The 11,489-nt window shown below is 43.9% G+C and overlaps 1 protein-coding gene across 1 annotated transcript in view; it reads left to right on the top strand.

The window, feature by feature from the left end:
- The first annotated feature begins 259 nt into the window (after nt 1-259).
- The window catches only part of FRMPD3 (FERM and PDZ domain containing 3), a 65,280-nt gene continuing 54,050 nt past the window's right edge, over nt 260-11,489 (top strand). Inside the window, exons 1-3 of the mRNA XM_087829407.1 lie at nt 260-407; nt 3,448-3,550; nt 6,968-7,013. Coding sequence (XP_087685533.1) covers nt 260-407; nt 3,448-3,550; nt 6,968-7,013 — 297 coding nt within the window. The remainder of the gene's footprint in view (nt 408-3,447; nt 3,551-6,967; nt 7,014-11,489) is intronic.

Here is an 11,489-nt window from a genome sequence, read left to right as displayed (position 1 = left end):
GTCAGGTTCTCTAGCACCAGTGTCCTCTGTTGGCCCTGGCCCTATGGACAAGTGGCTTCTCCTTTCTAGACTCCTCTTTCTGCAATCGGAAATAGGCATTCATTGCCTCTGCTGATTCCAGAGGCTGCAGGAAGCTAAGTGTGCAAATTCCCTGGTGCCATGGCCAGCACCCTAATCGGTGGCCCTCCCAGCTGCTTCTGAGGTTTAGTTGCCTTTGCATCTTGTTTTGATCCTATGTTCCCCTTCCCTTAGTCATGTGATGCAGGAAGAGAGCGCAAATGATATGGAATGTGAGCAGCTGCCAGCAGAGACACTGCGACAAGTGACCATTCACCGAGACCCTATATATGGCTTTGGCTTCGTGGCTGGCAGTGAGAGGCCTGTGGTGGTGCGATCTGTGAAGCCAGGTAGGTGTCCTTCAGGGTTTCCCCCCCGGCCCTGGTTTCTATCCCCCAACACCCTACATCTTCCCAAAGAGCAGAGCTCCTGAGTACACTGTGTTGCGAAGGAATTCATGAAGAGTGGATGAAGGCTTGCCAGCCAATCACTGTGAAAGGGAGCCAGTCTTTTAAGACTGATTGACACAAACCTTTGAGGCTTCTTGGGGCCCTCGGCAGAGGCTGCAGTTGATGGTTTAGTAAGGTCTGAGTCTTAATAAAGCTTCCTATTTGCATAGAACCTTCATAGAAGAGCCATACTGCCTTAGATGAAAATTTTAATTTCAGTTCAACAAGTATTTATAGACTGCCTACTCTAAGTCCAGCAAGGTTGTAGGGAAGTGCATGACACAGTTCCTGTCCCCAAGAACCTAACTATCCAGCTGTGGAGACTGGTACACACTCATGAACTAGGTGAACCATTGACAACTGGAATCAGGATACAGACTATAGGTGGGAGAGGAGAATGAAATCTCTGAATGCCATAGTGGCAATAACAATGGCTATCGTTGATTAAGCACCTACTATGTGCTTTGCATAATCTCATTTAATCTCACAGCCAACCCTGCAAGGTATCATATCATTCTTATAAATGAGGAAACTGAGGCAGAGAGGAAGAGAAATGACTTGTCCAGGGTCACTTGACTAGAAAGCAGCAGAGGCAGGATTTGCACCTGAGTCTGTCTGATACCACACAGAGGAAGCAGGGCTTAAATGGGGCCATGTGGGATGAAACAAGGGAAAACACCACCTGAACTGTGAAACACGACATCATGAATGAAATGGGAAAAGGCCTAAGCACTGTTTTGTTCCAAATCTGCTAGGAATTGACAGAAAAGACAGACAGAAAGCAGCTTTATTCCTGACTTGCTGGGCCTGAGGCTTTAGATGTTTACAACAGTTTCTCGCTCAGTCAAGAGGAGCAGCCAGAGTACAAACTGGTCTAGCAGAAATTTGATGAATTTTTCCATCTTCAAAGGAAAACAAAAAGATTTTTGTAAGCTCTCTCTTCAACTAGAGGGCATAGAGAAAAAAAAAAACAATTCGGTACAGGAGTTCGTGGCTGACCTAATGCTCCTGAGTCAGTCATGCAGTTTGACAAGAGGTTTTTGAGTCTCTGATCAGAAATCAAATTTGTCCTGGGTAAGAGGAACCATATAAGACTTAGTAACAGACCACCAGGAGCCCCTTCTTTCACTTCAAAGGAGACAGAATTCACAGGGCCAAAGGAAGCCCCCAGCTTCAAGTGGTATAAAAAAGAGGAAGGGTTGGAAGAGTGGAGAGAAGGAAAGTCACCGGCAAGGTCCACAGAAAGCCATGGGGCTGGCAGGCCCAGCCCAATGAAGACTTGGGCTGATCCACAAAGCTGTTTCTGGCCCAGGTGGCTCCCAAATGCAGACAACTTCTTTGGTTCTGTATTTGAGACCATGAGAAAAGACCAGAAGCATCCTATAGAGAAATTATTATGGTGGAGCATACCAACAAACCATTCTGTGAAGGCAGTAGAAGATTGATGCTACCTACCACTGCCATCAGAGAGTTGAGTTCCATAAGAACTATTTCCACTAAAAGGGAGGAAGGGAGAAAGGGAGGGAGGGAACAGGTAGAGGGATCTTCACCTAAAAGATTGGCATTTATGGCAGAGGTGCATAAAAGGAATGAAATGAATTGAAGAAACTGTCCCTCGGAGGATATAATAACTAACATATATCAAATTCTTACCAACATCAATCAACTATTTTAAGTGCTATACATTCATCTTCTCATTTATCCTCCCAACATTCTTATGATGTATAGGTCCAGGTATTTTCCCATTTTACAGATGAGGAAAGAGACTCAGAGAGATTAAATGTCTCATCCAAGGTCACACAACTAGTGAATGGCAGTTGGGATTAAAGTCCAGGTCTGACTGGCTGCAAAGAGTGAACTTTTCACCACCATGCTTTCTGCTCCTACAGTCTTTGACTGAGTGGATTGAGGGCCATTGCAGTTGGAGTAGTGAACCCTGCTGGATGAGCCTGCAAAGCCACCCTCAGATCACAGGCCACACTCTCCAGAGCCATTGAGCTGTGTGCTCAAGAGACATAGTTGCTTGGTTTTGTTCACATTTTTGGAATTTGCACAGCACACTTTTTTGTAGAGAGAGTGAGCAGTTGGTATCTGGCCCCTTAAAGTGGACACAAACAAGAGTCCAGGCTGGTTTGAGATTGGAATGTGTCATTAAACATTTCTTTTAGGTTTGAGTGAGGCTGGGTCTGACTCTCATTCTCCTTGAATCTCTGAAAAGCTTTTCTTCAAGATCTTGCTAAACACCAGGGGCAGCACTGCCTGTATTCCTCTACCCCCACCATTTACCTCAACCAAGAAAGTATGTCCCTCAAACAGGTCTGCTTTCTTAACCTCAACAGTGGAAATGGAAATGAGAGAAAGCAATTTCCAACCACCCGTGATATAGGGTCTGTGCCTCCCCCTCCCCTCATTTACTGGAGAGGAGCTTCTCTCAGAGTTGAAAGAAAAGAAACCCTTTGGGTTTTTTAGTCAATCCCCTTGTCTCCAAACAATTGAATGCGTAAATCATTACAGAGCAGTGAGTATGAATAATGTTCAAGTATGAAGGTTGCTCTTGTCACCTGTACCACCTCCAGTAGTCTGGAAGTTATTCCTTGTGCCTGAGCAGATGCCTCCTGATAAAGTGGAAGCCTCTGTTCCTCTTTAGAATCAAGCCAAGAGAGGAGTCATTAACCTAGTCTAGGACCTTTGCCACCACACCACTCCCAGCCAAAGAAGGTCCACTTCATTCTCTTTCTTCAGTCCTCTGCCCTCCATCTGCCACAGGCAGCAGTGGCACAGAGCTCAAAGAACACCCCCACCACTGGCACCACTCATCCTGCATTATCTCCTATAGGGCTCAGCACCCACTTCAGCTTCCTCAGATACTGGTGACTCCCTCAGACCTATGCTTTCCCAGCAGTGGCCCCAAGCCCTCATGCCTCTCTCCTCTCTTCTGCAGGAGGCCCCTCTGAGGACAAGCTCCTGGCTGGTGACCAGATTCTGGCTATTAATGAGGAGGACGTGAGTGAAGCCCCAAGGGAGAGGTTCATAGAACTCATCAGGTAATAGAGGCCTTCTGGGCCTTGGCAGGAGCTAAACACTACTCACTCCCCTGCCCCACCAGTGGCATAGGGCTACCATGGTCCTACCTGGCACTGAAAGAGGAGCCCTTCCAGGAACAGCAGCCCTAGCCAGGGCTTCTGGCTACCCAGGACTTCAGGATCCAGACCTTCTGGGGCCCCAGGGGCCATCACACACTGTGGTTTAGACTTCTACCGTGATGTGAGCAGACACAAAGAATAACCTCCTGCCAGAGCTCACCTCTCACCCTTCACCTCACTACTCACCTCACCAAAACCCCTTGGTTTTTTACTTACTATGCTCTGGGACAGACCAAATGACCAATGAGAACCAAACATGCCATTTAACGAACACTCTGAGATAAGCACAGTGTGAGCAAGACATGCTTTCTACCTTTCTATCCCACCCCCCAAAAAAAGCTAAGGAGAAGAAAATCCAAATCCCTCGCCAGTGGGTTGAGGAAGGGAACCTACCATTGTGGATTTTACTCATGGGGTGTGTGACCCCTTCATGCCCTCCAGGGATAAGGGCAGGTAAAAGAGAGAAAGGAGTATCAGAGGGCCACCACCTTCTGTACATGGGGATAATCATATTGACTTTTCTTTTTCCTTACACCATACACACCACATACCACACACACCATGCCACCACATATCACATACACACCATGTGCACATACCATTCATACCACACATACCACACATACACCGCACATACTGTGCCATCACATAGCACTAACATACCACATGCACACCACGTAGCACATACACACTCCATGCACACCACATACACTCACACACATACACCATGCAGACCATATAACCCACACACACCACATACCATTCCACCATTACCACACACAACACACATACAACATGCTACCAGCTAATACACACATAACGCACACATCAGTCAAACCACATACCACACAAATGCTATGCCATCACATACCACACACACGCCACAGATTCACACCATGCCACCACAAGCCACACACACATCCTGCACACACACTCATAATATGCCACCACATACCACACACCATACACACCATGTGCTATACACATGCCCAAATCCACCTGTGCCACATGCTTACACACACACATACATATACCATACATACTCCCTTACCTCAAACTCCCACCACATGCACACACACATACCAACCACATACCCCCTTGCATAGACTTGTTGATAAGGAACCAGAGGACAGAGGTGAAGGTTTTAAATTACATGGGCTAATCTCAGTTTAGAGGTCCTTGGCTATCTCCCCTCAAATGAAACCATGTGCTGGCTCTCTCACTGTCTTTCTCTGCCTTATGTAGTCTGTTCCATCTCTGCCTCTATCTCCTTCAACCTCTTTTAGTTCAGAGTATTTTTATCCCACTCATCTTTCTTATTCTCCCAAAGTCCACTTGCCCCCAAGCCCCTGCCTCCCCTTCAAGGCAGACTTAGTGCTCTGTGTATTGAACAAACCCCTCTCGCTAGCTCTGGAGGGGTTTGGAATGCTTCCTCTTGAAGTCTAGAGCAGGTCTTCCTTGACATGCTCCCCCTCCAGCTCAATGTCTTGGAATGTGTCTGGTCGTTAATTACCTTTAGTTTGTCTCTTCTGTAAGTTTAGTTGTCCATTGTATTCCCTCACCCTTTGCCCTTCTCCCTCTATCACCACACCAGTATGAGGTGAGTTCTTTCAACCCCAGCAGGACATGTTGGGATTCTTTCAGCCTGACCCCTCAGAAATCTTTGCTTTCCTTTCAGTGGATATCTTTGCACCCTAGAACAAGTTAGCCCAATTTTGCAAGGGAGTTTAGAGCTCCTTCAAGGTCAAAACAGAGCTTGCTCATTTGATAACTTTGGGAGCTAGTGGATCATTCATTCAATATATATTTATTATTGAGTATCTACTGTGCACCAGGCACTGTTCTACAGCATTGAACATACAACAGTGAATAAGAAAGACAAAATCAATGTCCATTAGAGTTTATGTTCTAGTGAAATGAGATATACCATAAGCAATAAATGTGATAAGTAATCGTACAGTATACTAGAAGTTGATGAATGTTATTGAAGACTAGAAAGTGGATCAGGATAAAGAGGATCAGGAGTGCTGGGCACATGAGTACAGGATACAACTTTAAATAGCATAGCCAGTGTCAGCCTCATTGAGAAGGTAACATTTGAAGAAAGACTTGAAAGAGCTGAAGATGTTGGAGAAAGAGAGACGACCCAGGGCAGAGGCCCTAAGGCAAGAGTGTTTCTGGCATGGTTGGGGAACAGAAGAGAAGCCAGTGTGTGGAGTGGGGGAGAATTATAGCCACTATAAGGACTTTTGTTTTGTTCTACATGAAATGGGGAGACACAGCAGGGGTCAGAGCAGACAAATCACATAATACAACTCACACTATGTCCCTGCCCTCTTCAAGAGACAGATTTTTCCATGGTGTTTTCCCTGGAACACAACTCCTTCCTTCTCCTGGGAGCTTCTCAGACTCTGGCGCTGATTCATCCCGGAACTTTGCCTCACTGAATATGGGTAATGTTCCAAGTCCTTAAGCAGGGGGCCTTGGCCTTTCTTGAATACCAGAACCAAGGGCATTTTGACTCTGCTTCTTGAACACCTTTGTTCCCAGAAACATTTGAAAAAGGCCAGCAAGGAGAGGGGATGCTCCTTCAAGGCAAATTCTTTCCAGTACTTTTAGTTCTTTTAAAGGATTATATATTCCTGGGAGAAAATGTTCATACCTCATAGCCTATTTGATCATTGGCATAATTCTTGTTGGAAGAGTTTCAAATTCATCTTTTTTAATATTTGCTATCTGGAGAGTCTTGGCTTCCATCTGTGGCTCCCTGGCTCTTGTTTTTTTTGTGTGTGTTTTTTTTTTTTGGTCCTTCAATTAAAACAAATCTGCTGAATGTGAGTCATGACCAAATGACCTCCTTTGGGTTCTTCCTTTGAACTGCCCCTCTTGCTTAAATACCAAATTGCCAATAATCATAGTACATGGCTCCCAATACTGATTGTGTGCCCTTTGAGTTCCCTAATTCAGACCTTTAGTTTTCCTTGAGAGTTTTCTAGTCTACAGACAAAATTGCTCCGAAGGTTTCGGGATTTCTACAGAGAGAATATGAGAAGGACTATAAAAAAGAAGACCTGAAAAATGACAAACTCAGGGATAACGGTAATACCATTTCAGATGCCTGTGTGAACCTATATGGATGATTATGACAACTCCCACAAATGATGGGAGGAGAGGCAGCCATGCAGATACTCAGATTGCCCTCTGTCCTAATCCATATAGCTGAATGCAGCCCAGGGCAAAATTCTGGTGTTGCTTCTTGTGCTAGATGAATACCTAGTGCATGATACACTACTCTCCTATTCCCTCTTCTCTCTGTAGGAGCGCTAAGGAATTCATCGTTCTTACAGTTCTGCACACTCATCAGGTGAGTGAGCCTCTTTGCCATCCACCCTTCCTCCTGAGATGAGAGGACTTCATATTGGAAAGTGATAGTGATGGGAGAGAGGATTAGAGGAGAAACTAGGACCAACATTTTATGAGCCAAGGATTTAGAAGTGAACTTAAAACATATCTTCTGAACATCTTGTCTGCTCTCACATCCAAGGCTTGAGGATTTTGAAGGGCTATAGAGTACTACGTTCTGCCCTATGCCCTCTGCTTTACCCCTCTTAAGCTGCCCATTGCCACAGTTCCAGACATATTTCCTACCTCTTTTTGGCTGTGCCCATCAAAATTTACCTGTACAGTGTTTAACTCCCATAAAGTCTTTGCATACAGTGGGTGTTAATCTTATTCATTCATTCATACAGGTATTTACTACATGGCCTGAAATGTATGAGACCTAGCACTGTGTGTGGGGAATTTAACATAAAGTTGCTGGGGAGGTACAGTTCGACAAACAGGTTGAGCTGTGTTCTGGTTCAGTCACTAATTGGCTGTGTGACCAGTTAAAAGGTCAGTTCCCCTCTCTGAACCTGTTTCCTCATCCATACATTAAGGGTCTAGATTAGAGCAGTGTTTCTCAAACTTGCCTGATTTATATAGTCAGCAGGACTACCTATTAAAAATGAAAATCCCCAGGCTCCACTCATTAAGAGTTGGATTCAGAAGGCCCAGTGTCCATTACTATGTTACGTCCTTACAGTAATTTTAACCCAAATGTACAAATCCAGGTGTAAAATTTTGTGGGCAAAACGCAGAGCCCTCCTTACACCTCTAGACTGGTTGCCCCTTCCCAATGTCCCCGACACTCCCCTACACCTCAGTACTGAGATTCCACCCCCATCCTGTAGCCACAGGAGAGGTCACATCTGTTGGGGGTAGGGAGCATGAAAACAGGGGAGGCATCACAGGGGAGGATGCACCTGAGATAGATCTTGAAGGATGGAGCAGGATTTCCTAGGCAAAGGTGGAGGGAAAGATTTTCCAGAGATCACATTTCTGTGCAAAGTCAGGGACAGTGCACAGGTACGGTACGAGTCAGGGGGATAGGGTTCAATTCAAACTCTGGCACTAACTGCCTCTCCCCTTGGCCCCCAGCTCTCTTCTGTGTTAGTGTGAACCTCACACAATACATTCATGCACACATATTCTCTCCCTCCCTTCTTCACTCCACTCCCCTCCCCACCTCTGACATGCTCCCTGGCAGCTAGGCCTTTGTCAATCACAATTCTCCTCTGTCTCTGAACAGGGAAGCCTCATTCCCTCAGTGGGTGTTGCCAACAGGCTCTTCCCTCCCCACCTTACTGTGAATGTATAGTTGCCTATTGGGTAGTGGGCAGTCAGTCCCTGCTTTCCAATCTTCTGTCATGAAAATAGCTACCAGTTCTCACCTAAAAACATGTTTGTTATGTCGTTAGACTGTACTGCTCTGATCAGAGACCCACTGTGGGTTATTTTGTCAATCAGGTCTCTTCAAATGTCACCCACTTATAGAAGCCTCCCTCAACTACCCTTTCTAAGATAGCATCTACCTGTCACTATATCCTGATACTACCTAATTTTTTCATCAGAACTAAAATCTTATATTTTTAATTTTTTTTATTTTGAAATAATTGTAGAGAGGGTATAAGGGGGATGAATGGTGATGGAAGGAGACTTTATTTGAGTGGTGAGCACACAATAAAATATGCAGATGATCTGTTATAGAATTGTACACCTGAAACCTATATAATTTTATTAACCAATATCACCCTCAATAAATTCAATAAAAAATAAATAATATATAATTGTAGATTTACAGGAAGTTATGAATCTAGTAGAGACATCCCTGTAAACCCTTATTCCTGTTTCTTCCAGTGTCTACATCTTTCATATCTATAATACTATATCAATACCAAACCAAAGTCAGGACATCAATACAATATGTGTGTATGGTTCAATATCAGTGTATCACGTGTGTGGGTTCATGTATACACCGACGCAGTCAAGATACTGGTCAGTTCTGTCACTAAAAGGACCTCTCATGTTTCCCTTTTGTACCCATACCCACCTCCTCACCCCTCAATCCTTGTCAACTACTAATCTATTCTATAGTTTCTGTAACTTCATCATTTCAAGAATATTATATAAATGGAATAATATAGTATGTAACCTTTTGGGATTGGCTTTTTTCACTCAGCATATGCCCTTGAAATTCACCCAAGTTGTTGGGTCTATCATAATCTATCTCCTTTTGCTGCTGAGTAGTATTACATGGTATTCCATGGTGTGGATGTACCACTGTTTGTTTAGTAATCCACCTATTGAAGGACATCTAGGTTGTTTCCAGGTTTTGGCTAGTGTGAACAGAGCTTCTATAAACATTCATGTACAGTTTTTTGTGAACATAAGTTTTCCTTTCTCTGGGACAAATGCCCCAAAGAACTATTGTTCAGTCATATATTAAATGTATATTTAGTTTATTAACAAAACTACCAGACCATTTTCCAGAGTGGCTGTAACATTTTACATTCCCATGAAATATTATATTTATATGTATTTATTGTCTATATCTCTCATTTGAATGCAGCTCCACGAGGGTAGAGACTGTATTTTGTTCACTACAGTATTCCCAGTGCCTGGAATAGCACCTGGCACAGAGTAGGCAATTGATAATATTTGTTGAACGAATGAAGGAAACCCAAATTTCAGCCATCACAACAACTTGAACTAAAGTGTTCAAACTTTGCTTCAGAATGAAGAGCCAAACACTCCCCCATATCTCTGTCCCAACTGTCATCCCAGTGGCCCCAGTTCTGATGCCCCCACTGTCCCATTCCATGGCCTCTTTGCTGCTTTCCTTCTCCTCCTTGTACATGTCTTACGTCTTACTGCCCTGCAATGTCTGTTCTTGTATTACTCCACATCTCTTCTAATAGATGGCTGTTTCCTTTTAGATCTGGCATGAAACTCATGTCTTGTAAACACCTGTGCCTGACTAACCTCAGTGAGAGTTCCTAATTCATTAATTCCTTTATTCATCAAACATTTACTGAATGCCTACTATTCTAGATGCTCTTCCAGACTGGAAATATAGCAGCACACAGGACAGACATGGTTCCTACCCTCAGAGAGCTTAAGTTCTAATTCTTGGCCTTGTGCTCTCTAAATCCTTTGAGTATAGATGTGGGAGAACACATATACACAGGGGTGATAGTCAAAACAATTAGCAGCCTGTAAAATAGGGGCCATCTAATCAGAATGTAAGCCATCCACAGACACTTACAGCAGAGTCTTGGAGGCCTCCTAACTGTGCCAGGTGTTAACCCCTAGTTGATTATTTGTAGAGAGGTCTCAGGGGAGAGAGGTCAGGTGGCACCCAGGAAGCTTAAGGCAGTGGCTACTTACCAAGCAGTGTGAAAGAATCCCTCAATATTTTACAATAGGTGTGGTCATACCAGTGCATCCTGACTGAATGTCAACCTTGAATACACGTACAGTTGATCCTCATTATTCACAGATTCCCTGTTTGCAAATTTGCCTCTTTCCTAAAATGTCTTTCTAACAACAAAGTTAATACTCACAATGCTTTTCTGGTCATTTGCAGACCTGCACAAAGCATGAAAAATTTGAGTCTCCCAATGCACACGTTCCCAGCTGAGGTCAAATAAGTTGATACTCTGTCTTCTTGTTTCAGCTGTATTACAGAGGTATCCCAGAGGATGGAGATGGTGGGGGGCAGTGCACTGTAGTGCAAGAAGCTTTGGTTCTGGGGACAGTTGCATGGGGTTTGAATCCCAACTCTAGCCCCTGTTAGTGGGGTGGCCTTAGGCAAATCACTTAACACTTCAGAATCTCATTTTCTCCTGGTAAATAAAGAAAATAGAAACTACAGGATGAGTTGTTTTTAGAATTTAAGATTATAATATAACTGAGATACACACACACACTTTTCCCTTAGAAACAACTGTTCAGTATTCATTAGTTCAGTTTTTGAGGTGACTTTATAGACCATGACTACCATTAAGAACAAAAATCAACTGAGAGAATCTTCTCACTAAACCCGTAGTGAAAGCTTCTTCAAGATTCCCAGCATATGTTTAGTGTTATAGCCCCTACATCACAGAACATAGTACTGTGTCCACGCAGTCACTTGGTATCTCATGACGCTGCTGCCTCATACCAAAACCCTCATTATGTTTAAACTTGATTACCACTTCTTCTGGAAGACAGTTTCCCAATAGATCCAGAATGTGGCCAAATGATCTCTTTTTAATAAGAGCCATAAGTAAATCTGATGCTCAGTAGAATTTGGGAAACATTGGACCTGACAATCTCTAAGGCTCCTGCCAACTCCTACATTCCATAGCTGATAATATAGTGGTTCTCAACCCTGGCTATGCGATGGAACCACCTGAGAAGTTCTTACAAATATTAATACTTGGGCTCTAGCTCAGACCAAGTAAATTAGAAGCCCTGG

This window comes from Miniopterus natalensis, chromosome X, assembly GCF_054644295.1.
Source record: "Miniopterus natalensis isolate mMinNat1 chromosome X, mMinNat1.hap1, whole genome shotgun sequence".
Classification (NCBI taxonomy): domain Eukaryota; kingdom Metazoa; phylum Chordata; class Mammalia; order Chiroptera; family Miniopteridae; genus Miniopterus; species Miniopterus natalensis.
Note: the sequence above shows the minus strand (reverse complement) of the source record. Positions and strands in the feature narration are given on the sequence as shown.